This window comes from Microcaecilia unicolor, chromosome 6 (genome assembly GCF_901765095.1).
Source record: "Microcaecilia unicolor chromosome 6, aMicUni1.1, whole genome shotgun sequence".
Classification (NCBI taxonomy): Eukaryota; Metazoa; Chordata; class Amphibia; order Gymnophiona; family Siphonopidae; genus Microcaecilia; species Microcaecilia unicolor.
In genome coordinates, this window is record NC_044036.1 from 175,493,251 (window position 1) to 175,521,203 (window position 27,953).

At 43.6% G+C, this 27,953-nt stretch overlaps 1 protein-coding gene across 2 annotated transcripts in view; it reads left to right on the forward strand.

The window, feature by feature from the left end:
• The window catches only part of LOC115471856 (inter-alpha-trypsin inhibitor heavy chain H4-like), a 148,816-nt gene that overhangs the window by 46,507 nt on the left and 74,356 nt on the right, over positions 1–27,953 (forward strand). For both annotated transcript variants that reach the window (XM_030205730.1, XM_030205731.1), the window contains exons 12-14: positions 1,542–1,681; positions 12,139–12,293; positions 17,804–17,854. In XM_030205730.1, coding sequence (XP_030061590.1) covers positions 1,542–1,681; positions 12,139–12,293; positions 17,804–17,854 — 346 coding nt within the window. The remainder of the gene's footprint in view (positions 1–1,541; positions 1,682–12,138; positions 12,294–17,803; positions 17,855–27,953) is intronic.

Below are 27,953 nucleotides of genomic sequence, written 5' to 3' on the forward strand. Positions count from 1 at the left end.
ACTCTCTGCTAGGGATATCAATCCCAATTCTGGCACTCCAAATCAACTCTCACCCTACTCGTGCAGGCCACACCACAATGTCTCAAATATTAATTCTGTCCTCTCTTTTCCCCTTCTTCTCTGCCTTTCTCATGTGCCCTGTGGAATGCCCGCTCTGTCTCCAATAAGCTTGCCTACATCCATGATCTCTTTATCTCTTTTAACATTCATGCTAATGACCCCTTTGACTCTTATGCCTCTCAGTTTCTTGATTTAACATCCTCTTTCAATCTTCAGCTGTGCTCCATTCCCCTACTCACCAGAATGTCCACTGTCTTGATCTTGTCTTCTTCTCTAACTGCTCATTTTCCAATTTCTGCACTTCCATTCTTCCCCTCTTTGACCATCATCTGATAACTTTCACACTTAATCACCCTTTCCCCTCCAGTCCCATCAAATCTCCACCAATACGTTTAGGAATCTTCAGGCTATTGACCCTTGCACTCTCTCCACCAGTGTTTCATCCCTCTTCTCAACCATTATGTTATCCAAGTCTGTCAATGAGGTTGTCTTTTCCTATAATACTATTCTCTCCTTTGCTCTGGATGCTCTCGCTCCTCCCATTCCCCATTCTGTAAGGCATACCAAACCCCAGCCTTGGCTGACCTCTGGAATCTGCTACCTACATTCTTATACCTGATTATGCTGAACACCTTTGGCTGAAATCCCGTGCCCATGCTGACTTCATTCATTTCAAATTTTTGCTGACCTCCTTCCAGTCTGCTTTTTCACTTGCCGAACAAGACTACTACATCCAGTTGACAAACTGTCTTGGCTCAAACCCTCAACGTCTCTTTGCCACACTGAACTCTGCCCTCAAAATGCCTTCACCTCCAACCTCCCCCCCCCCCCCCTTTCACTTTCTCCCCAGACTCTGGCTGAGAACTTTCATGATAAGGTTCACAAGATTAACCTTGAGTTCTCAACCAAGTCACCTCCACCTCCCCTTCCCCCAGCCCAGTCTCTCAACCCTTTTTCAACCTCTCCCACCTTTTCTTCCATTTCATAAATCAGTGAAGAGGAAACTGCACATTTTCTTTCCTCTGCCAAACTGACTACCACTCTTGAGCAGGTGTAAATGTCATTGTCTGAGTTATGCAGGTACACACCTAGATTAGTGTATGTCTTAATCTATGTCCCTGCTTACAAACTCTGCCCCAGTACATGCCTACCAGCAAAGTATGTGCCATCATATCATGGTGTGTATTTTTACATTGTTTGGTATTTTATACACAAATGTATTCACATATGAGCAAAAATGACTTTGAATTTAGATTTATAAAATTACCTTCTTAATGCATGTTATCCATTTAGTGGTTGAATTTTACACTAAACAAATAAACCTTTGGCCCACAACAAATCTCATCCAAGTTTTATACATACAGCTTTTGGCTTATAACTTATGCATCCAACGTTATGGGGTCAGAACCACTGCTGACTGCTTAACTGCTTCTGAACATCGACCTGGAAATTTTCATATCTCCCTTCTTCATTTGACTTAGCATGCCAGTGATTTGGTTCTTCAAGTTGAAGCTAATGTTGCAGAAAAGGAAGACACATTCAAACATCAACATTATATTTTTGGAGACTTCATTGAAAGACTGTGGGCTTATCTAACCATCAACCAACAGCTGGAGAAACTGTAAGATACTGCTTAATTATTTACTGTAGCTTTTAATCATTGTGGGGGCAATTCTATAACCGGATGCCAGAAGTTAGATGCCTAGACACAGTGCTCTAAGCGCTAATTCTATAATATCATCTGGGCACCCAGATCCTTTATAGAATACTAGCGTAAGTCAACATTTACGCTCCCACTTATGCCGTGCTTAACTTACAGTATGCTGTAAGGTGTGTGCATGTGGGAGCCATGCCCATGGCCCACCCATGCTCCTCCGCCTTGTGAATGCCCCCTTGCATTTGCGTGCTAAGAGAGTTGCTTGTTAAAGTTATAGAATACAGCTAACATACCCCCTAGCAGTTATGCTCGTAACTGTAAAGTGCACAATCAGTGCCTACATTTCACAACTTTATAGAATGGGGGGGGGGGGGGTGTATGTTTACTAATTGGTGTCTCTTATGTACATGATAAACTACCATTCTAATAAAATGGAAGCTTAAGGAAAACTACCAGTTTATGTTACCAACACCTAAAACTTCCATTACTTCATTTTGTCTATCCTCCATTCATTTTGGCGACGGGTGAGGAGGCCAATCTCTGAACTCCGAGATCCTGAACCCTGAGACACAGATCTACAGCCCTGCTCCCCTACTTCGAGTGTTGGGATCTCAGTTTGAAAACAACCCATGGAGCACAGTAACCAGGGAGCACCATCTTACCGCTGTCGGTCTCATGGAGCAGGGGAGACGAGGAGGGCGAACTCACATCCCCCTCGTGGCAGGCACGACAGGGCAGTAGAACCAGACAGAGCAAGGTGAGGACCATCAGGGTGCGGTGACTGAACTGGCGAGACGGCTGGGACCACAGCATGGCCACACGTCGCAACAGATAGTGACCCAGGAGCTCCGCAGCACTGCTGAATACTTCTGGCGAATTGTGCTTGGCAGTGTTCACCTCCCCCCTCACGGCCCAACTCGAATAACTGGTTGGCTCGAGGAGGAGACCTGCTGCACCAACAGAGCCTCCAACTCGAGCACTAGGGGGAGTGGAGCAGGGTTACTGCGGGAGAAAGGCAGAGGACTGAACAGAATTTGGACACACCACCCAAACGGACGTAACCCGCACCAAGAACAGAAAGGCTCCCCACACCATAGCTGGGCAGCAGAGGAGCCTCTGGCAAATGCAGCAGGAGAGACAAGGGAAAATCAGACCACAGCAACACCACTGCCACAAAAGCAATACTGCTAAAAGCAGCTGATGAAACCCAGCACTGGCCCAAGTCTATAAGTTTACCTTTTGGAATTGGAACAAACGGTCCAGGACCCACATATCTATTATCATTACACAATTGAATAAAATAGAAGCTCTCCAATGCAGCACACTTTGCACAGAAAGCCACCAACCTGACAAAACAGCAGAAATTTCAGGAAGGGACTTAAGCAATATAGCTTACAAGAGGGCCCATTATATTCCAGGAAATAAAATCTAAGACAGTCAAGTTACTACTGTTGCTCACAATCAAAAATATTAACACTCACTATCCCAAATACACACACACCCCAAATAAATAAATAAATAAATAAAACCCTCTAGCAGATCCTAGAAAAGACCTCACCTCACAAGCAACAAACCAATTAACACACAACACCACCACCTCGATCTTGGCCCATAGAGACTACTACTCGATCTACACAGATTTCATGGGTAAGAGCACATCCGAAGTCACTCAACACAACACTACAGGAGACAAAATGAACACCGTAAAACTAGTCCTAGGAATTTACTCCCTAAATCTGATCCAAACAATAATAGCCACACCTCGTGATGAAAATAATATCATATCCATGCTATACAACCAATCCAGAACAACCAGGCACACCAACTTCCATCAAACCGACAACAGAACCTACCACAGAAAATTATCATCCTACGAACAAACTCTACAAACTGGAAAAAAGGGACCAAACAAATCTAAACCAATAAACAAACGACAATAAGTCACCAGAATCCCAAATATAGAAGAACCAGACCATATAATTAAAATAGGTTACATTAACAACAGATCCGTAGTAAACAAAGCAGAAACACTAACAGACTGGATCACAACGGAAGCCATTGATTTACTGTTCATCAATGAAACATGGATCCATGACCAAAATGATCCCATAATCCTTGGACCAGAGAGGGAAAAACAGGAGGAGGCATCACTCTAATCTACAGATCTCACTTCACCACTGAGACCACTGCAAAGTGAATAACACCTCAACTCGAAATTGCCTCAATCAGGATTCAACACAAAACCCTATCTGACCATCTGAATTGTCATATTCTACAGACCACCAGGTAACTGGAACGATGCCCAGACAAACTTCATTGACTTCATATCAACCACTTGTACATCTAACTCAAATGTACTGGTCTTAGGAGATATTAACCTCCACTTAGAAGTCCCAAACACAAACGGTGTGCAAGAATGTAAGGAATTCTTCTAGCTGTGGGACTTCAAATGGCCATACTCCAATGCTACCCACATAAAAGGTCACACACTTGACTTACTAGCACATAAATTTGCAACAGACCGAAACTTCATAATAATAGAACATAAATGGTCAGACACACCATGGTCCGATCACTTCAAATTAAATCTGATCTTACAATGGCTGAAGAAGGGACATCACCAAGCAGAAGAAACAACATCATACAATACAAGAGGTCACGTGGATGCAAAAACATTTTGGCAATCGATATACAACAACTGGTCAGCTCCAACTGATTCTATATCCTACCTCGCGGAATGGAAAAAGAGATGCATTTCCGTTCTAAATGAAATAGCCCCTATATGAACAAAAACCTCATACAAACCCAATAAAACACCTTGGTTCAACGACGATTTGAAAAAACTAAAAACAATATCTAGACGACTTGAAAGAGTGTGGAGGAAAAATAGAAATGCACAAACACTAAACATATGGAAAGAATCACAAAGAAAATACAAAAATGAGATTAAAAAATCCAAACGGAACTACTATAAAGTACAAGCAGGGCCGCCGAGAGGGGGGGACAGGGGGGACAAAATTCCCCGGGCCCGGCGCCACAGTCCGGCCCGCCCACCCTCCATCGCTCCCTGGCATTGAACTTAAGCACCTCACCTTCGAAAGTGCAGCAAGCAGTGGCAGACCACTCCTTCCTTCCGTGTCCCGCCCTCACCTGACGTAACTTCCGCGAGGGCGGGACACGGAAGGAAGGAGTGGTCTGCCACTGCTTGCTGCGCTTTCGAAGGTGAGGCGCTTAAGGTCAGATCAGAGGGCCCGGGGATGGAGAGAGGGCCCGGTGGCGGGTGGAGGGGGGCCCAGTGACCTCCAGTGGGGGGGCCCCCAGGGGCGGCCTTGTCCCGGGCCTGGCCCAGTCTCTCAGCGGCCCTGAGTACAAGTAGGAACAGACTACAAGGACATGAAGAAACTATACAAGCTAAATAGATACTTCTGTTTTCACAGAAGAAAATCCTGGAGAAGGACTGCGATGGATTGGAAAGTACAAATGAGATTGAAGTGGATAGAGCACCGTTCACGGAAAAGAGTGTGTATGAACAACTTGAAAAGCTAAAGGTGGACAAAGCCATGGGACCGGATGGAATCCACCCTAGGATATTGAGGGAGCTCAGAGAGGTTCTGGCGGGTCCTCTTAAAGATTTGTTTAATATATCCCTGCAGACTGGAGAGGTTCCGAGGGATTGGAGAACAGCGGATGCGGTCCCTCTTCACAAAAGTGGTGATAGGGAAGAAGCTGGAAACTACAGGCCGGTAAGCCTCACTTCGGTTATTGGAAAAGTAATAGAAGCAATGCTGAAGAAAAGGATAGTGAATTTCCTGGAAGCCAATAAGTTGCAAGATCCGAGACAACATGGTTTTACCAAAGGGAAATTGTGCCAAATGAATCTCATTGAATTCTTTGATTGGGTGACAGGAGAATTGAATCAGGGACGAGCTATGGACGTAATCTACTTAGATTTCAGCAAAGCTTTTGACACAGTTCCCCATAGGAGGCTCTTAAATAAACTGGATGGGCTGAAGATAGGACCCGAAGTGGTGAACTGGATTAGGAACTGGTTGACGGACAGACGCCAGAGGCAGGTGGTGAATGGAATTCGCTCGGAGGAGGGAAAGGTGAGTAGTGGAGTGCCTCAAGGATCGGTGCTGGGGCCAATTCTGTTCAATATATTTGTGAGTGACATTGCCGAAGGGTTAGAAGGTAAAGTTTGCCTATTTGCAGATGATACTAAGATCTGTAACAGAGTGGACACCCCGGAGGGAGTGGAAAACATGAAAAAGGACCTACGGAAGCTAGAATGGTCTAAGGTTTGGCAATTAAAATTCAATGCGAAGAAATGCAAAGTGATGCACTTAGGGAATAGAAATCCACGGGAGACGTATGTGTTAGGTGGGGAGAGTCTGATAAGTACGGACGGGGAGAGGGATCTTGGGGTGATAGTATCTGAGGATTTGAAGGCGACGAAACAGTGTGACAAGGCGGTGGCCGTAGCTAGAAGGTTGTTTGGCTGTATAGAGAGAGGTGTGACCAGCAGAAGAAAGGGGGTGTTGATGCCCCTGTATAAGTCATTGGTGAGGCCCCACCTGGAGTATTGTGTTCAGTTTTGGAGGCCATATCTTGTTAAGGATGTAAAAAGAATTGAAGCGGTGCAAAGAAAAGTTACGAGAATGGTATGGGATTTGCGTTACAAGACGTATGAGGAGAGACTTGCTGACCTGAACATGTATACTCTGGAGGAAAGGAGAAACAGGGGTGATATGATACAGACATTCAAATATTTGAAAGGTATTAATCTGCAAACGAACCTTTTCCGGAGATGCGAAGGCGGTAGAACGAGAGGACATGAAATGAGATTGAAGGGGGGACAGACTCAAGAAAAATGTCAAAGTATTTTTTCACGGAGAGAGTAGTGGATGCTTGGAATGCCCTCCTGCGGGAGGTGGTGGAAACGAAAACAGGAACGGAATTCAAACATGCATGGGATACACATAAAGGAATCCTGTTCAGAAGGAATGGATCCTAAGGAGCTTAGCCGAGATTGGGTGGCAGAGCCGGTGGCGGGAGGAGGAGATGGTGCTGGGCAGACTTATACGGTCTGTGCCAGAGCCGGTGGTGGGAGGCGGGAATGGTGATTGGGAGGCGGGGATAGTGCTGGGCAGACTTGTACGGTCTGTGCCGGGGCTGGTGGTTGGGAGGCGGGGATAGTGCTGGGCAGACTTATACGGTCTGTGCCCTGAAAAGGACAGGTACAAATCAAGGTAAGGTATACACAAAAAGTAGCACATATGAGTTATCTTGTTGGGCAGACTGGATGGACCGTGCAGGTCTTTTTCTGCCGTCATCTACTATGTTACTATGTATGTTACTGGACAAACTACTAGACACCAAACCAGTTACCACATCAAGTACCGGCATTCCACCAGCAGAAGAACTTTCCTAATACGTTAAAGAAAAAATTTCCAACCTACGCAAAACCATGTCTCATGAAAACACTAACCTTGATACCTTCCTTGATGAACTAGACCCACGCTCTGGAGAATAACCAGCAGATCAGACCTGGTCAAACTTCACCCAGATTACAGATGAAACAGTTGCACAGGTGATCAGTAAGCTCTCCACTGCTCATTGTCAACTGGACGCATGTCCCAACTATTTAAAGAAATCACCACCTGATCGATTCATTGCAGATCTCGCATCCTGTCAAAACTACATGTTCCAACAAGGTTCCCCAAGGACAAAGGCAACATTTTACTCACACCATTATCGAAAGACACCAGGAAGAAAACAAATGATATCACCAACTATCGTCCTGTAGCATCCATCCCATTGACAACCAAATTGATGGAAAACATCGTAGCCAAACAACTCATGGAGTATATCGACAAATTCTCAATACTTCATGAATCACAATCCTGTTTCAGACCCCTCCATAGTACAGAAACTGTACTAGTAAATCTCCTGGCGAAGTTCAAGCAAGAAATTAAACTAGATAAAAACATACTCCTACTCCAATTCGACATGTCAACCGCATTCGATATGGTAGATCATAATATAGTACTAAGAATATTCGACAAGATAGGAATCGGAGGGAATATACTCAAATGGATCAAGGGGTTTCTAACTACACGATCATATCAAGTAAAACTCAAACATTTCTCCACCCTGGGAAACTGACTGCGGAGTACCTCAGGGATCACCTCTCTCACCCATCCTTTTCAACCTAATGATTACCCCCCTTAGCCAAGTCTCTTTTCAATCAAGGCCTTAACCCTTTTCTGTATATGGATGATGTCACAATAAATATACCTTTCAAATTGAACCCTTCAGAAATCACCAATGTAATAAACAGAGTAAGCATAATGGACACCTGGGCAATGGCATTCAAACTAAAACTCAACAAAGAAAAAACACACTGCCTCATTCTTTCATCCTAACATTTCACAAACCACCCCAGAGCCATACACACCCTGGAACATTCTCAGACAACTTGAAAATCCTTGGCATTAATATCGACAGCAACCTAATTCTAGAGAACCAAGCCACTACCACTACAAAGAAAATGTTCTTCACAATGTGGAAACTCAAACGGGTAAAACAATTCTTCCCGAGGGAAACTTTCGCAACATGATTCAAACAATGGTACTAACACATGTCGATTATTGCAATGGAATATATGTGGGTTGCAAAGAACAAATCTTAAGGAAACTACAGACCGCTCAGAATACAGCAGCCAGGCTTATCTATGGAAAAACTAGATTTGAAAATGCAAAACCCCTCCTGGAAAAACTGCACTGGCTACCAATCAAAGAACATTTTGATTTTAAGATTTGTACCTTTGTTCACAAAATAATACATGGTCTAGCTCCGAGCTATATGACTGAACTAATCAACGTACCAATTAGAAACACAATTGAATCATCCAGAAAGTACCTAACCCTTCACTTCCCAAGTTGTAAGGGCCTGAAGTATAAATCAACGTATGCGTCCAGTTTCTCCTACATATGCACACAGCTCTGGAATACACTATCAAAAGGCCTGAAAACCATCTAAAATTCCAAAAAAACCTAAAGACTCACCTATTCAAAAAGGCATACCACACAGAACCGATATAAATACCGAATAATGAAACATAACAATTAAACCAGGAAACGGACAATACTCAACCCCTGACACATGATCCCACCCTAGCAATTTGCTTGGGATAAACCACACCAGATCTATTTACTGATACTTCTTTACTGTATTTGTCACTGTAACGGTACCCCTACACTGTATTTCTTCACACCGGAGTCTATAACCACCTCTCCGGAACTATGTAAGCCACTTTCAACCTACTAATAGGTGGGAAAAGGTGGGAGACAAATGTAACAAATAAATAAAATTCTAGCTTCTAACAAAACATATTAGCATGGAGGGAAAACGTATCTCTGTGGGATAAGAGATATAGAGACATATTTCAAAGCAGTTAGACTTACAAAGTACCACAGTAACCTAAGTAAGTCTAAGTACTTTGAAAATGAACCCAAAAGGGGGCCAATGTACTAAAGGTGCTCATTTTCAAAGCACATGGATATCTTAAATGCCTAAAAAAGATCCATCTGCTAAAAACATCCAAATCCTGATTTTAGAAAGTCAGAATTTGGACGTTTCACACTGCAGTTCATCCAAATGGCAAGGGGTGTGTTGTTGGCATGTTTTGGGTGAGACTAGGGAGGTCCCAAAAGTAGCACATTCAACAGGAATTTTCTAATGGGAAGAAATGTCCATGTCTAAAAAGAATGATGTGATCTTCAAAAAGATGTAAATAGGATGGAATCTGTCCAGAGGGTAGCTATTAAAATGGTCAGTCGTTTTCATCATAAAGCATATGGAGACAGACTTAAAGGTGTCAATATGTGTACTTTGGAAGAAAGGTTAGAGAATGGAGATATGATACAGAGATTTAAATACCTCCATGGCATAAATACAGAGGAGATTTAATTTAATTTATTAATTCATATACCCCATATTATACAAACCAGAGGCTTGGGTCAATGTGGTTTACAGTGTAACAGGGATGAATACAGAGAACAATAAATGACAACATAACTCGGTGTAACTAGGGAAGATGCTTGAAACAATGGGTTACAGTGTAACTAGGAAGGGGCATATTGCAGTAGCATAACAGATTAACGGCATCTTAACAAAGTAGCCATGGATAGCGACATTAAAACATTAATTTAAGAAACTGATTAAGCTATGCTAGATACTTAATCATTGCACTAGTGAGAACATTCCTTTCAATCAAAAGAGTTGAGTCTCAATCGAAAGGAAGCTCTGAAATAAGGGGACATAGGATGAAGGTGAAAAGGGACAGACTCAGGAGTAACCTGAGGAACTACTTTTTTATGGAAAGGGTGGTGAATTTGTGGAACAGCCTCTAGTGGATGAGGTGCAGATGAAAACTATCTAACTTTAAGAAAGCTTGGGACAAGTACATAGGATTTCTAAGGGAGAGGAAGGGATAATAGATGGCATAGATAGGTAGACTGGATAGGCCATGGTCTTTATCTGCCTTCATTTTTCTATTTCTTTAAAGTCCAATTTTTCATTGGTTATTTAGAAATAAAATAATACAAGTTACATTGAACATAACATCTAAACACAAATAAGAGTGGTTATGTATCACCTCTCTTACATCGTCTCCATTGGCTCCTTATTGAATTTTGAATTATATATAAGATTCTTATATTAAACATAAAGTTCTACACACTGTTATCCCCTCTTATGTTGCTTCTTTGATCATTCCATACACACCTCATACTCTTCGATCACAATGGACTCGTTCTACCCCATCCCTCTAGAGCACGATGTGAGTCCTCCCGGGTATCTGCCTTTTTATTTTCTTGCACTCGCCCTCTGGGACTCATTTCCTTAACATTTATGTCTTTAATTCTTTAGCTTCTTTTCGAGCATCATTGAAAACTTACTTTTTCAATTGGCTTTTGAACTTTGATGCTCGTTTTGGTTGGCCTTTAAGCAGTGAGGGAAGGAACCCAGTTTTATTATAAACTACTCCCTGTGAGATTGTAGTAAAGTCCAATTTTTGTTGAATGAATGAGGAACCGCTCTTTCTTTCTTTAAATTGGTTTTGATTGGTCTGGGATGAATGTGCTTTCCTATCAATAAATTACATTTTTCAGTTCTTAGTTTTTATTGCATTGTAAACCATTTTGATTTGGCTTCAATGAGAAGCGGTAAAGAAAACTCAGTAACCGATTAACGTGTGGATATATTATGAAATTTAAGTTGTTCGAACTGGCACAGACTGACAATATAAAAGATGTGCGATATGCAAGTCAGGAAATATTTTACATGGGTCTAAAACACTGTGAAGTATTAGAGTTCAGGGTGAATCTTCCTTTAATATGTGATCTTAACGTAAATTATTCCTAAAACCGCAGTTGATATTTTGTATGTTTGTTTCATATCTGTAAATGAGCAGAACCAAGTGCCACCAGAAGTAATCATTTAACATGTTTAGATTTTTAATATTCTGCATGCGGTTAGGATATGTAGAAGTTTCATGTCATAGTCATCTAGTTCTATTGGTGCAAGTAAGGGGTTGCTACATGTCAAAGGTAAAGTGTTGAATAGTCCTCTTGAGATAGTTTCAAATTATAATTTATGCATGTCTAGGCACAGGCATGTACCCCAGCTATGGGGCTGGTGTAAGTGATTGTGCCTATAATATAAGTGCATTTTCTGCCACCTGTGTTAAAGTAGGCACTTAGAGGTCCTTTTACTAAGCTGCAGGAAAAAAGACCCTGTGGCAGTGGCGGGGGCCGGTTTTCCCCCACACCAGGGCCCTTTTTTCTGTGGGTTATCGCCACACAAGCCATTTCCAGCGGTTTTCTTTTTCCCCCAGAAATGGTGCACGCTTGGGGAGGGACTACCACCAGTGACCGCGTTGTGCCGGCGGTAGTCCTGGAACAGCAAGCTATGAGCCCGTGTTGGCTTACGGCTGCTCTGTAAAAGGCCCCCTTAATTTTCTTTATAGAATAGGCTTGAAGTAGGTGCCTGCTTACCCTCATCGTAAGGACCATTTTGTAGAATTACCCTAAGTATGACCCAATTTGCAATTAAAATTCTGATTGTACACTGAATACATTTAATAATAGTAGAATTATTTCAAAAGTATTAAATCAGGGATGTCAAAGTATAATCCTAGAGGGCTGCAAGCCAGTCAGGTTTTCAGGATATCCCTAATGAATATTCCTGAAAGTGATTTGCTTGTATTGGCCACACTGTATGCAAATCTATTCATGCATATTCATTAAGGATATCACTGGTTTGTGACTTCGGGATTGCATGTTGACACCCCTTTACTAAATGATGATCAGTAATGTTGGAAATGTCAGATGTCTATGTAAAGATCTTTCCTTGTTCAGTGTTTCCTTAGAAGGGGACGAGAAGACAAGTCTTCAAAATCAAACTCTGCAGTTGTCCTTGAAATATGGCTTTGTCACCCCTCTCACATCAATGGTTGTTACCAAACCGGATGATCAAGAAAAATTTCTTTTGGCAAACAAACCAGAGGAAGGAGGTAACCTTAAAACTGAGTAATGGGAATCTGTATTTCAGTATATCATTCTCTTCTTATTTTATTTTTTTAGTGTATAGAGATGTTGGCAGCTGATTGTTTTGGTGATTAAATAATATAGGGCCTCTTTTACTAAACCACTCTAGCGATTCCCATGTGGCAAATGAAACACAGCCCATTCAAATTGATTTGGTTGTGTTTTCTTAACCAAAGAGAAGTGATCTTGCACATGTTCAGGATGCATGAGGTGGTTCTTCAGCCTGATCATCAGACCCCCTCTACCCTACAGCAAATTACATTTTCAGGGTAAACAACATATGCAGACCTAACCCAGCTATAGACCTGGAAACAGCACCAACCTCATAAATCTCTTTATTTTAAAATCCAATGCATTTAACTTTGGCTATTTTATTCTCGAAATAGCTAGTTATGCATCTGAAAAAGGGGTATGGTTCAGGATGGGGTGAGGGTGGCAAAAATATTCAGCAGTAAAATACAGCCACTGAACTTATCTATCCAAGTGCAAAAGAGTAAAAAGCAAGTATAACTTTTTAAACATCTATCTGTTTAAAATATACATTTATTTTTCGAGGCAGCACTTGGGGAGTGAGGGTGGGGGCATTATCAACATGGATTGACATTAAGATGTATTTTACTGTTAACCCCAGCTATTAGTAATTAGCAGGCATATTTTCGAAAGTGATCGCCGGGCATCTTCCGACATAAATTGGGAGATGGCCGGCGATCTCTCAAAAGCAGCGAAATCTATATAATCGAAAGCTGCTTTTTTGACAGCATCGCTGCTTTCCCGTCGCCGAGCCAGCAAAAATTCAAGGGGGTGTGTTGGCGGCATAGTGAAGGCGGGACATGGGCGGGCATGGGCGTGGCTACCAGATGGCCGGTTTTCATGGATAATGGGGAAAAAAAAGCGGCGTTCATCAGTATTTCGCCGGGTTTACTTGGTCCTTTTATTTTCACGACCAAGCCTCAAAAAGGTGCCCCAACTCACCAGATGACCACCGGAGGAAATAGGGAATGACCTCCCCATTCTCCCCCAGTGGTCACCAACCCCCTCCCACACTAAAAAAATAAAAATCAAAACCTTTTTTGCCAGCCTCAAATGTCATATCCAGCTCTCTGACAGCAGTATGCAAGTCCCTGGAGCAGTTTTTAATGGGTGCAGTGCACTTCAGGCAGGCAGACCCAGGCCCATCCCCCCCTACCTGTTACACTTGTGATGGTAAGTGTTGAGCCCTCCAAACCCCCCTCCCCCAAAACCCACTGTACCCACATGTAGGTTCCCCCTTCACCCATAAGGACTATGGTAGTGGTGTAGAGTTGTGGGGAGCGGGTTTTGGGGGGGATTTGGGGGGGGGGGGGGGGTTGGGGGATTCAGCACCCAAGGTAAGGGAGCTATGCACCTGGGAGGTATTTGTATATTTTTAAAAAAGTTTTAGAAGTGCTCCCTAGGGTGCCCAGTTGGTGTCCTGGCATGTCAGGGGGACCAGTGCACTACAAATGCTGGCTCCTCCAATGACCAAATGCCTTGGATTTCGCCGGGTTTGAGATGGCCGGCATTTTTTCCATTATCGCTGAAAAACAAAAACGGCGATCTCAAACCCGGCGAACTCTGGCATTTGGCCGGGCTAAACCGTATTATCGAAAAAAAGATGGCTGGCCATCTTTTTCGATAATACGGTTCCGGCCAGTTATTGCGTCGCCGCCAAAATAGATCGCCGGCGACCTATTTTGCCGGCGACGTTCGATTATTTTCCTCTAGGTCTCATTGCATAAAATGGGACCTGAGCTAAAATATCACGAGTTAGTGGTAAAATAACACATCTTAACAGTAGCCCACAATTGATAAAGGCAGCCTCACTTTGCTTCCAGTTTTTCAGGCCATCTTCTCAGCCTGCTTCCAGTGCTCCACTGGTTGGAAGGGGGTTATATGTGTGGAGGAACGGGTGAACAGCGTGTTAAGAGCAGAACGCAACAAGTTGTATATGTGTGAGACCCCGAGGAGAGATTTTGTATTAGCAGGAGGGGAATGAGTTGTATAACTTTCCCTATCAGCTGCATGGGAGTTCCCCAGTTGTGTTTCTGCCAGAGGTGCTTGAATATCATGTTTTCTGCTGCAAACCTCTGAATCTTTTTCACACTCAAAATGACCTTCATTCAACAGGCTTTCAGAAGCAGCCCTAAAAGGTGATGTTAATGTATGCACATACCCTACTCATGTGCTCATCTATTTTGTAAAATATGCACATATATTGCGGTTCAACTACAGCAGCACCCAAACACCACCCCGGGAGCACCTTCACATGATCCCCCAAAGTCTATATATGGCGCCTTAAGTGGCCACACAGCCAAATTGCTGGCACAACTTAATTGATTAACAAGCCAATTAGCACTGATAATTGGTACTTAACAACCAATTAGTGGCACTAACTAATTAGAATTTACGTGCAAAACTTTCTAGGCATATTCCAGTGTGCACAGTCGAAAAGGGGGTATCTCTATGGGCATGGAATGTGTGGGTTGTGGGCGTTTCAAAAAAACTATGCGCACTATTATAGAATACACCCGATCTTGGTGGCCTAAATGGGTGCACCTAAATTTTAGTCACAAAAACAGCGCATGAGCGTAATCTATAAACTGTGCCTAAAGGCATAGTTTATAGAATCATGCTAACCGCGTGGTTTTATGGCGCTGATTTTTAATGCGCCATTTATAGAATTTCCCCTGATGTGCAGAAAAACACTTCCACAAATGGCCACACAATTTTATAACAACCTTTTCCACATGTAAAACTGGCTATAAATGTGGAAACATAGGAGTCAACTTTTCAAAATAATTGGGGGTGTTGAAATTTTTTTTTTTACAGGTGGTACATTCCGCTGTCCCCCCTCCCTTCGAGTTCCAGGCCCCTCTCCCTCCCTCCCTCCCTCCCTCCAAGGTCCAGCCCGGCGGCAGCAGTGAAAGGCGAGCAGGCTTGGCGCTTCACCCTTCCCTTCTCTCTTCTCAGCTCTGGTCCTGCCCTTGCAGAAACAGGAAATGAGGGCGAGACCAGAGCTGAGACTAGAGAAAGGAAGGCTGAAGCGCCAAGCCTGCTCGCCTTTCACTACTGCCACCAGGACCCCGAGGTAAGATGACTTTTAAAATTCTGGGCGGCACGCAGGAAGGCGAGGGCGGACCGGCAGAGGACTGTTGAGGGAGAAGAGGGTGGACACAGGCAGGTCAGGCTGGCAAAGGGAACTTCCAGTTCTGACTTCTGGTGGGCGAAAATATTGGGGGTGCTCGAGCACCCACAGCACCCACGGAGTCGGCGCCTATGTGTGGAAACACATTTATAAAATTGCCCCCTAGAAGTGGAATCCATAAAGAGGTCCATTTACTAAGCTGTGATAAAAAGTGTTCTTAGTGCACCCCTAATGCAGGTCTTTCCCGCACGCTATGGCCATTTTTCTGAAGCTGTAAAAATGCTTTTATTCTATTTTTTCATTAATAACCATGGGCTGATGTTGCTATTAGTGTGCAAACAAAAAAAAGAGGTCCACAATGCTGTAATCCAAATTTGTCACAAACAGAGCAGCAACAATGAACCAGTTGTTTTTTTTTTTTTAATAAAAAATCTTTAATGTTCTCAAAACAACCTTGTGACAAATGAAAATACTGGATCCAAAATACTTTTGATTCATTCATTAGTCCAACATGTTTCGTGTACTGCCTGCTTCAGGGGCAAATTAAAAAATAATTTGGATCAACACACTACCTAGGGCACTGCCTATAATAAATACCTCATAAGATCACACAGGGGGTCTTTTACAAAAGCACACTAGTGTTTTTAGTGTGCACTAATGATTAGCATTCGCTAAAAGCTAGAGACATCCATAGGAATATATGGGCGTCTCCAGCGTTTAATGCACGCTTATTTTTAGTGCATGCTGAAAACACTAGCGAACCTTAGTAAAAGGACCCCAAAGTAAACAGTAACTTAAAAGAGGTCACCAGAGATGCAAAATTCAAAATCAGCCACAGGAGCTTTGAAAAAGCCTAGGTGGTGTGCTAATTCAATTTATTTTATAATTTGCCCCTGAAGCAGGCACTAGCCAAAACATGTCAGGCTAATGAATTAATCAAAAGCAGTGGCGTAGCTACATGGGGCCATGGGGGCCTAGGCCCCCATAGATTTGGCCTTGGACCCCCCTGCCGACGACCCTCTTGACCCCCCTCCCGCCGCCAACCCGCCATCGCCCACCTTTGCGGCGGGGGACCCCAACCCCCGCCAGCTGAGGTCCTCTTCTTCCGGCGCAAGGCTTCATTCAGTTTCTGCGCCGGAAGAAGAGGACCTCGGCTGACAGGGGTTGGGGTCCCCCGCTAGCAAAGGTAGGCGGCGACAGTGGCAGCGAGAGGGGGGTCGAGAGGGTCATCGGCGGAGGGGGGGTCAAAGTTGGTGGTAGTGGTGGCGGCGGGGAGGGTCGGCAATGGCGGGGGGGCTCTAGACCCCCCCCTTCCGCCGCAGTCTGGCTACGCCCCTGATCAAAAGTATTTTGGATCCAGTATTTCCACTTGTCACAAGGTTGTTTTGAGAACAGTAAAGATTTTTTATAAAAACTAACAACTAGCTATTAGTGTGCAGCCAATTTTGACAATTACCGCATGAGCACTGAGCGAACCCATTTCGTAGGCAGTAAGGATTCACTCTGTGTCTGTGCACTAACCAGTTAGTGTGGGGTAGCTGGTTAGCACAGGAACACTCACTCTCCACCCCTGTCTTGGCCTCTCAAAAAAAAAAAAGCGAAGAAGAAAACTTTTAGCACGTGCTTAGCGTAAACATATTTCAAAGTTACCGCAGGATGTACCATTTTTCCATGTGCTAAGTCCTCATTAGGTTTTAGCGCACCTTAGCAAAAGGGCCCCTAAACTCTGTATGACATTTTTAGTAAGATGGATTCTTCAGGGTTCTGGTTGGGGGGGCAGCAATTGTTTCTAGGACCCACCCTGCTTCAGTAAAAATCAGACCACAACTTCAAAAGAAGAGGGCGGACTGAGTAGTCTGGGCCCTCAGGTACTGAGGGTGGACTAGACCCCCCCCCCCCCCGCCCGACCGCTGCCAGACACCCCCTACTGCCGCGCTGCTGCCTCCTACCGCCACAGCCGCAGCCAATGCCCCCGCTGCCCCGAACACAACAAGTAACTCTTTCAGGCACTCCGTCCAATTGGTTTTCCCAACAGGGTTTTGGCAGGAAGCCCCTGCCTGTTTCTGGAGTCTCAAATTGTTCCAAAAATGATTGCTCGATACCTTGCTCAAACCAACACACTATGGTGTGCAACAACATAATTTGTCCTAATTTATTATCTCTGATATCCTTCTCATTGGTTTGGTATAGAGCAAATTGTAAACTCTGCTTTATTGTGAACACAGGTGGGAACTTAATCTTTTATCCACGGTTTCTCAGTAAAAGTCAGGTCATATATGTTTTTTGAAGCTCTCAACTTGTCTTTACTTTCAGAAAAGGAGAACTTTCCTGATACAATTCTGACATCACAAATAAGCTCTGCGGGTAAGTGAACATTGCTTGCTGGGAAATTGGGGGGCCTTTTACGAAGCTGTGGCAAAAGGGGGCTGTTTTTGACACGTGCCGAGGCCCCCTTTTACTGCAGTAGGTAAAAGGCAGGTCTTTCTTTTTTTCAGGAAATGGCCACGTGGCAAGTAAAGCACTTGCCATGTGGCCATTTTGGGGGAGAGCACTTACCGCCACCCATTTAAATATTTTTGTAGCACCACATATCAACAAAGTGAGAGAGACCACTGTGGCTCTAATAAGTCAAATCTATATCAATAATTGAAGAGACCAGTGTTACAATAATATATATTTGCTGCTAATCTTATTAATCCACAAGGTGGAGACCTCAATACACCCGGACGCTAATTTTATTTTTCACGTCTTCAACTGGGGTGATGTGCAATCATCATTGGTCTCATTTCCTTCGTAGGATTTTTTACAAAAATACTTTTAAAATCCTCAATCTTCTTAAATTTTATTCCATAATCTACTTTTTATGACTTTATATAGCTTATTCAAAATAGAGATTGAATTTGTGGCCACAGCTAAGTGCTCAACAATCTGTGCTAACAAACAGTGTGACTCAATACTAATGGGTTGGTCATATGGTTTCAAATCTCATGAGACTTGAAACTACAAGAGCTCCCAAAATTCCTGCATCATGCGATTTAAGCTTGAAGAGAGCCAGAGTCGCAGCAGGGAAGCCAGAATTGTGCGGGGTTAATGCATCTGAAGCCAGCCAAGGTGGGCCAGATAGCAGCACTTGGCAGGCTGTAGGTTGGACAAGCCTGGACTAAATGAATGGGGGAGATACTTATATCAAAAATAGTATTTAATGGTGATAGGTTGGAGGAACTGAAACAAGCCTGGAAGATATGATGGGGCAATTTAACAGAGAAAAGAGTACAGAAAGAACTAAAAAATGAACTTGCACTATTATTAGTAATATGTAATTTATCTTTAAAGTCAAGCATACTACCAGAAGATAGGAGGGTGGCCAATGTAACACCAATTTTTAGAAAGGCTTCTAGAGGTGACCCAATTTATAGATCAGTGAGCCTGACATCAATGTGGAGCAAAATGGAACACACTACTTAAAAGAACAAAATTACTCAGTATATATATATATATACTAGTGAAAAAGGCCCGTTTCTGACAGAAATGAAACGGGCGCTAGCAAGGTTTTCCTCGGAGTGTGTATGTTTGAGAGAGTGTGTGTGAGAGAGAGTGAATGTGCGAGTGTGTGTGTATGACAGAGTGAGAGTGGGTGAGAGTGGGTGCGAGTGTGTTCGTGAGAGAGAGAGTGTGTGTGTGAGAGTGTGCGCCAGGGGCCCCTCCCTCCTGTCTCGCAGTTCCAGGGTCCGCCCTCCATCCCTCCCTCCATCCGTCCGACTTCCAGGGTCATCCTCCCTCCCTCCCTCCCTCCGAGTTCCAGGGTCATCCCCCCTCCCTCTGAGTTCCAGGGTCCCTTCCAGTTTCAGGGTCCCCCCGCCACCCTCTCTCAGAGTTTCAGGGTCACCTTCCCTCCCTCCCAGTTCCATTGTCTGACTCCCAGTTCCAGGGTCCCCCTACCAGTTCAAGTGTCCCTCCCCCTCCCTCTCAGTTCCATGGTCCTGTGCCCTCCCTTCCTCCCTCCCTCCGAGGTGCTTGGTGGGGGGGTTGCTATTTGTCAACCTAAGGAGACACTGCTTCTGGCATCCAGCAGCTAAGTCCTGTCCTGACCCACAGGCAGCTGGAGCTCCCTCATACTCTTTCAGTGACACACATTGACAGGCAACGGCTGGATAAAGTGTTTGAGTGATATTTAGTTTAGATTTCATGATATTCATATGTACAGATGTGTAGCTTTCAAATAAATTAAAAAGATGTGCAGTAAGAAACCAAAAAGAATAACCTTTTGTCCTGTACCTGTTAAGGCGCAGTTTATCCAGTAGAAACAGCTTTAGACGTGTTTCAGATGGAAGAAGGGGGGAAAAACGACAATATCAGCAGCTCGTAGGTGTGTTTGGTTTTGAGTGTATGGGAATGACGGCTGTGTTGGGGAGTGGAAATAGAGATTAACCAATGGGCCTCCTTGCTTACATTGTAGTAGATTGGGCCAGTTCCAGTCGTGTGTAATAATTGTCCTGCTGCATGGCCAGAGTGGGAGAGGAGAGGGGGGTGCGGCGGAACGGTGAGCGAGTGGCTGCGGGGGGACGGGGTGTAGTGGCGATTTTGTTTGGTTTTGAGTGTATGGGAATGACGGCTGCGTTGGAGAGTGGAAATAAAGATTAACCAATGGGCTTCCTTGATTCGTTGATTGTTTGTGCTCCGCCCTAACGTCATCACGTTTGACGTGAGGGCGGGGCAGATACTCATGGGATCTTACAACTACAAATTTAGAACGTTGAAATGTTGGAGGCTTCATTAGAATGTTGGGGTTGTGAATTATGTCTGGATGGGGCGTGGCTGAGGGCGGGTCTATGAGTGAGAGTGAGTGGTGCTGACAGCCTAGCCTACCAACAGTACAGGGCTTCAGTGTTTCCCTGCCACAGAGTGAGCTTCAGAACATTGAAGGTGAGAGTGGTGGATGCTTGGAATGCCCTCCCGCGGGAGGTGGTAGAGATGAAAACGGTAACGGAATTCAAACATGCGTGGGATAAACATAAAGGAATCCTGTTCAGAAGGAATGGATCCTCAGGAGCTTAACCGAGATTGGATAGCAGAGCCGGTAGTGGGAGGTGGGGCTAGAGGTTGGGAGGCGGGGATAGTGCGAGGCAGACTTATACGGTCTGTGCCAGAGCCAGTGGTGGGAGGTGGGACTGGAGGTTGGGAGGCAGGGATAGTGCTGGGCAGACTTATACGGTCTGTGCCAGAGCCGGTGGTGGGAGGCGGGGATAGTGCTGGGCAGACTTATACGGTCTGTGCCCTGAAGAGCATAGGTACAAATCAAAGTAGGGTATACACAAAAAGTAGCACACATGAGTGGTCTTGTTGGGCAGACTGGATGGACCATGCAGGTCTTTTTCTGCTGTCATCTACTATGTTACTATATAGATATATATACAGTGCAATCCACTTAAGTGCAAGGGTCTGGGACCAAAGAAATGCATGCAGTTAACCGGAGCGTGCACTTAACTGCCCAAAGAGGCTTGACATCTGATAAACATATGTACAGTACTGTTTATTATACGTACAGTATACAGTCTCCGTTAACTGACGTTAGGCTTACTTGAAGTAATCAGTTATAGTCCTCTGTACACTATTGGGTCTGTGAGTTCCATAGACTATGTCTGCCAGACAGTAAAAACTGTCATAGCACTGACATCCAGTGGCCTTCAGATAGGCCCGCACAGTGTTGAGACTCTAGCGCTCTTGCAAAAGTGACAGGAGGAGGTTGTTGAATTTCGTCAGCATGTGCCTCACTGTTCATTTCATCATCTGTTTCATCATCAGCCGTTGTTGCCTGAGTGTAGGCGCATATCTCGACATCAGTGCTGTCGTCAGCTGTTTGTAGATCGTAATCAACAGCTACATAGCAATGAAACTCCTCTTCAGTAACATCAGCTGGGATGTCAATAACCTGTTCATCTGAAGCATTTGCAACACCTGCATCTGTTTCGTCCCTCTCCACATCCTTAACAAAGCTTGCCCGCTTGTAGCAGTTCACAATGGTTGCCTGTGTAACATGATTCCAGGCTTCTTTCTGCATATGTAAGGAATCCAACAGTGATAGATTACAAGCCAGTTCAACAGCAAGTTTATCCTTGCCAGTCTGGTCATCCATAATGCTCATCAGATGACATAGCACAAGAGCACAATAATGTTGTTTGAAATTGGCTATTATGCTCTGATCCATAGGTTGGATCAGAGAGGTAGTGTTTGGTGGCAGGAAGACCACCTTGACGTTAGACAGCCTGACATCATCCCTGTGTGCAGCACAATAATCACAAAGCAACAAAATCTGACGCTTTTGTGCCCGCATTCTAGTGTCTAACTTCTTTAGCCACTGCTTCCAAATTTCACCAGTCATCCATGAATTTGCGTTAGCCTCGTATGACACAGGAAGTCGCTTAACTTTCCTGAAGCAATGGGGCTGTTTGCTCTTTCCAATGACGAGGGGTTCCAAATTCTCACTCCCATCCATATTGCAGCAAAGGAGGATCGTCAGTCGGTCCTTCGACGTTTTACATCCAGTAGTTTCGGCATGTTTGAATGCAAGTGTTCCATCAGGAATCGCTCGCCAGTAGAGTCCGTTTTTGTCAGTATTGAAAATGTCACGAGGTGCAAACTCGTTCAATATGGTAGGAAGAACTGAAACAACCCAATTTTCAGCACCAAAGTCATCAGCATCTTGTTTTTCACCATGCTGTTTCTTGAATTTTATGTTCTTCTCCTTCCATCATTCCAGCCATCCAACAGTGGCTTTGAATTTATTTAGTTAGTCCAAGACTTTCAGCTAGCTGGTTAGCTTTCTCCATAAGCAGTGGACCACTGACAGGAAACTGTCTGCTCCTGACTTGAGAAAACCACCGAAGAAGAGCATCTTCTAACTCCTCAGCTTTTCCCGCCCTTTTTCGTTTCCGTTGTGGATTTGTATTGTTTTGCCAGTCTTCCAGAAGCTGGTCTTTCTGTTTCAGGACATGTGAAATTTCACTGGGATTGACACCATATTCTTTAGCAATAGATGCTTGACTTTGTTTTCTAATTTTTCAAGAACTTCTATTCGTTCAGCCAGTGTTAAAGTCTTACAGTTCTGCCGCGACAACAACCCCAGTGTACACTCTTAACAACATTCTTTCGCTTATTCTACCTGTGGAAGTTAAAGGGGCAGTAAATTTGAAATCTTGTTGGTTGTCACGCGCCAATTGGCTTCTATATTCCATGCTTGTGCTTATGCAGAGTCTTTCCTGCAGAGGAGCGGTCTTAAACAATGCATATAAGTGAATCTTGCACTTATCAGTGGTGCACTAAACCAAAGTTTGTCCCCATAGAAATTGATGGTGCCAAAAACGGGACAGAAGTACGGCATGCAGTTAAACAGAGCATGCACTTATCTGACGTGCACTTAAATGGAGAGCACTGTATATATATGTATGTGTATATCTGTATGTGTATATATATATATGTGAATTAATGGGACAAGTCAACATGGATTTAGCCAAGGAAAATCTTGCCTCAACAATCTGCTACATTTATTTCAAGAGGTGAATAAACATGTAAATAAAGTTGAGCCAATTGATATCGTGTATCTGGATTTTCACAAGGCATTTGACAAAATACCTCATGAACGAATCCTGAGGAAATTAGAAAGTCATGGCAATGTCCTATAGTGGATTGGTTTTAAAGATAGAAAACAGAGAGTAAGGTTAAATGGTCAATATTCTCAACGGAGAAGGGTAAATAGTGAGGTTCCACAGGGGTCTTTATTGGTACCATTGCTTTATAAATGGTCTGGAAATGGGAATAATGAATGAGGTGATTACATTTTCTAATGACATATAGTTATTCAAAGTTGTAAGTTGTTAAATCACAAGAGGAATGTGAAAATTTGTAAGAGGACCTTATGAAACTGGGAGAAACTGAAACAAAATAAAAGGAAACACAAGAGTAGAGGATGGCCAACAGACATTCCAACGCAGGAAATAGTACTTAAAAGATGCTTTATTCACCAGTTGCACAAAAGGACCTGACATGGTCCGTGTTTCGCCATAATCAAATGTCTGCCTCAGGGTTCACAATGATATTCTAAAAAACATATACACATATATCAAAAACATAGGACACACTTTATTTATTTATTTATTTATTTATTTATTTTATTTGTTACATTTGTATCCCACATTTTCCCACCTATTTGTAGGCTCAATGTGGCTTACATAGTACTGGAGAGGCCTTTGCAGGCTCCGGTGTGAACAAATAGGGGGGGATGTTGTGGTAAGATCAAGTTCATGTGGCACAGCCACATTAGGGAATCGGAGAATGGAAGAGTTGTGTTATGTCCATTACGTGTTTTAGTTTGGTTGTGTTGCAGATTAGGCATTTAAGTTGGATCGGTAGGGTATGCCTTTTTAAACAGGTTGGTTTTTAGTGATTTCAGGAATTTTAGGTGGTCATACGTCGTTTTCAAGGCTTTTGGTAATGCGTTCCACAGTTGTGTGCTTATGTAGGAAAAACTAGATGTGTAAGTTGTTTTGTATTTAAGACCTTTGCAGCTTGGGTAGTGCAGATTTAGATAAGATCGTGTTGATTCGGATGTATTTCTAATTGGTAAGTTGATCAAGTCTGTCATGTAACTCGGGGCTTCTCCATAGATGATTTTGTGAACCAGGGTGCAGATTTTGAAGGTGATGCGTTCTTTGATTGGGAGCCAGTGTAGTTTTTCGCGGAGGGGTTTTGTGCTTTCAAATCGCGTTTTACCAAATATAAGCCTAGCTGTCATGTTTTGAGCGGTCTGAAGTTTCTTTAAGGTTTGTTCTTTACATCCTGCACAAATTCCATTGCAGTAATCTAAGTGGCTTAGTACCAGTGATTGTATCAGGTTGCGAAATGCTTCCCTCGGCAAGAATTGCTTCACGCATTTGAGTTTCCACATTGAGTGGAACATTTTCTTTGTTGTGGATGCCACTTGGCTCTCTAGTGTTAAGTTACGGTCCATTGTAACGCCAAGGATTTTCAAGCTGTCTGAGATAGGAAGGGTGTGATCTGGGGTGTTGATTCTTGTGGGGATGTCCCTTAGGTAGAGGAACTGGTCAGTCACCTTGTTTATATATTATTTATTTTTTAAAAAAAGCAAATACGGAAAATAGACTTAAAACAATGAGGAGCCCTTTTACTAAACCGCGCAAGCGCCTATGAGTTCCCAACATGTGTCAATTTGGAGTTACCGCCTGGCTACCATGTGGCCCTTGAGGTAATTTCATTTTTTGCACGTGTCTGCCGCACGCACTGGAAAATAATTTTTATTTTCTGGCGCTCAGCAGAAACAAGGCGGTAATCATCATTCCAGTTGCATAGATTATTACCGCACTGTTACCGCGTGAGACCTTACTGCTAAGTCAATGGCTGGTGGTAAAGTCTCAGACCCAAAATGGATGCGTGCCAATTTTTATTTTGCCGCACGTCCATTTTTGGCAAAAATTTTAAAAAGGCCTTTTTTACAGATGTGCTGAAAAATTGATCTGTGCATGGCCAAAATATGCACCTACACTAGCGCAGCCCATTTTCAGTGCACCTTAGTAGAAGGGCCCATATGTAATGTGGAGGGGCATAATCGAACAGGGCCGGCCATCTATATGGGCGGCCATCTCCAAGGCCGCCCCCAGAAAGCGGCATACCCGACCGTATTATTGAAACAAGATGTCCGGCCATCTTTTGTTTCGATAATACAGTCAGGGCCGGCCAAATCTCAACATTTGGGCCGGTGTTAGAGATGGCCGGCGTTAGAGATGGCTGGCGTTAGAGATCGCCGCCATTGGTTTCCCGCCGATAATGGAAACTAAGGGCAGCCATCTCAAACCCGGCCAAATCCAAGGCATTTGGTCATGGGAGAAGTCAACATTTATAGTGCAGTGGTCCCCCTGACATGCCAGGGCACCCTAGGGGGCACTGCAGTGGACTTCATAAATTGCTCCCAGGTCCATAGCTCCCTTACCTTGTGTACTAAGCCCCCCCCAAACCCCCCAAAACACCACTCCCCACAATTGTACAACACTACCATAGCCCTTATGGGTGAAGGGGGGCACCTACATGTGGGTACAATGGGTTTCGGATGGGTTTTGGAGGGCTCACATTTATCACAAGTGTAACAGGTAGGGGGGATGGGCCTGGGTCCACCTGCCTGCCTGAAGTCCACTGCAGCACCCACTAAAACTGCTCCAGGGACCTGCATACTTCTGTCATGGAACTGGGTATGACATTTGAGGCTGGCATAGAAGCTGGCACAAAAATGTTTAAAAAACTTTTTTGGGGTGGGAGGGAGTTGGTGATCACTGGAGGAGTAAGGGGAGGTGATCCCCGATTCCCTCCGGTGGTCATCTGGTCAGTTGGGGCACTTTTTTGAGGCTTGGTCCTAAAAATAAATGGACCAAGTGAAGCCGGCCAAGTGCTCATCAGAGCCAGCCTTCTTTTTTCCATTATAGGCCGAAGCCGGCCATCTCGTAACCACGCCCCGTCCCGCCTTCTGTACCCTGCCAAAACGCCCCCTTTAACTTTGGCCGGCCCTGCGATGGAAAGCAGTTGAAGCCGGCCAAAATCGGCTTTCGATTATACTGATTTGGCCGGGTTTAGTAGATGGCCAGCCATCTCCCGATTTGTGTTGGAAGATGACCGGCCTTCTCGTTCAAAAATAAGCAGGATAGTAACATAGAAAGTGTTGGCAGAAAAAGACTTGTACAGTCCATCCAGTCTGCCCAACAAGATAAACTCATATGTGCTACTTTATATGTATACCTGACCTTGATATTTATCTGCCATTTTCAGGGCACAGACCGTAAGTCTGCCCAGTACTAGCCCTGCCTCCCAACCACTGGTATTGCCAGCCAATCTCCACTAAGCTTCTGAGGATCCATTCCTTCTGAACAGGATTCCTTTGTTTATCGCACGGTTTTTTGAATTCCATTACCGTTTTCATCTCCACCACCTCCCTCGGGATGACTTAAAACAATACACTTACCCCCCACATCTATCATACCATACTGAACTAAGGACCCCATTTACTAAGGTGCTTTTGCATTTTTAACGTGCCTACAGTTAATATGCGCACTAACTGTGTAGGCGCCTATAGGGGATATTGTAGGCGCATACACAATTAACGTACATACATGGTTAACACATGTTAAAAATGTTAACGCGCCTATAACGTGGCTTAGTAAACAGGGCCCTAAATGTTGAATACTAGTTAGGTGTTACTTGGAGTGTAGACTAAAAAATCACCAGCGTAAACACAGTCAAAAAAAAATTGTCAAAAAATTTATTATTTCAGGCAAATCAACCGCAGAATTGAGGAATAGGGTCTGCTCACGGAAGTGCCTCTATTCTATTACAAAGTCATAGATTTTTAAAAAAGGCTGTTGTATTATAGAAAAAAAAAAACTAAACGAACTGCAGTACACGCATAACATAATATCGGTAAAAATGACACCGATGGGACCTAAAACCACCGATATTGCATACTTTCAGAATAGAATAAATAAATAATCCACTATCACTGTGAGTGAAGGATTAAAAGAAAGGTAAGTGTTGGGTCCTTTTGTCTAAGTGGTGAATAAAGCATCTTTTAAGTACTAATTCCTACACTGGAGTGTCTGTTGGCCATCCTCTACTCTTGTTTGTTTGCCCTTTCTACATAGAGGTTCTTCCTGTTTGCTGTTCCTGATTCCCGTCTCCAGAAACTGAAACAAACCTAGAAAATATAATTGGGCAATTTAACAAACTAAAGAGTAGCAAATCACCTGAAACAGATGTATACTTCCCAGAGTACAGAGAGAACTAAAAAATGAACTATTAGTAATATGTAATTTATTTTTAAAATCAAGCAGTACCAGAAGATTGGAAGGTGGCCAATATAATGCCTCTAAATGGTAGATAACATTTAATGTGAGCAAATGCAACGTGATGCACGTAGGAAAGAAGAACCAAAACTATAGCTACATGATGCAAGGTTCCTCATTAGGAGACCTCCACCCAGGAAAAGGATTTAGGTATCATCATTGATGATTCATTGAAACCCTCTGTTCAGTGTGCAGCAGTGGATAAGAAAGCAAATAGAATGTTAGGAATTATTAGGAAAGGAATGGAAAACAAAACTGAGAATATAATTAGGGCTACAAGTTAACCGCAATTAACGCCACTATTAATGCATTAATTATTCATCACAGCTTTAAAATGTAATCACAATTAATAATTTATTTTATTTATTTATTGCATTTGTATCCCACATTTTCCCACCTATTTGCAGGCTCAATGTGGCTTACAGAGTTTTGTTATGACATAGTCATTACATGATATCAGATACAATTAGTAATGTACAGAGAATAAGTAAGGGAAGAGAGAAGGAAGGTGTTATGGAGGATGGTATAGAAGGTGGACTTTAATAACTGGGTGGATTGGTGAGGTG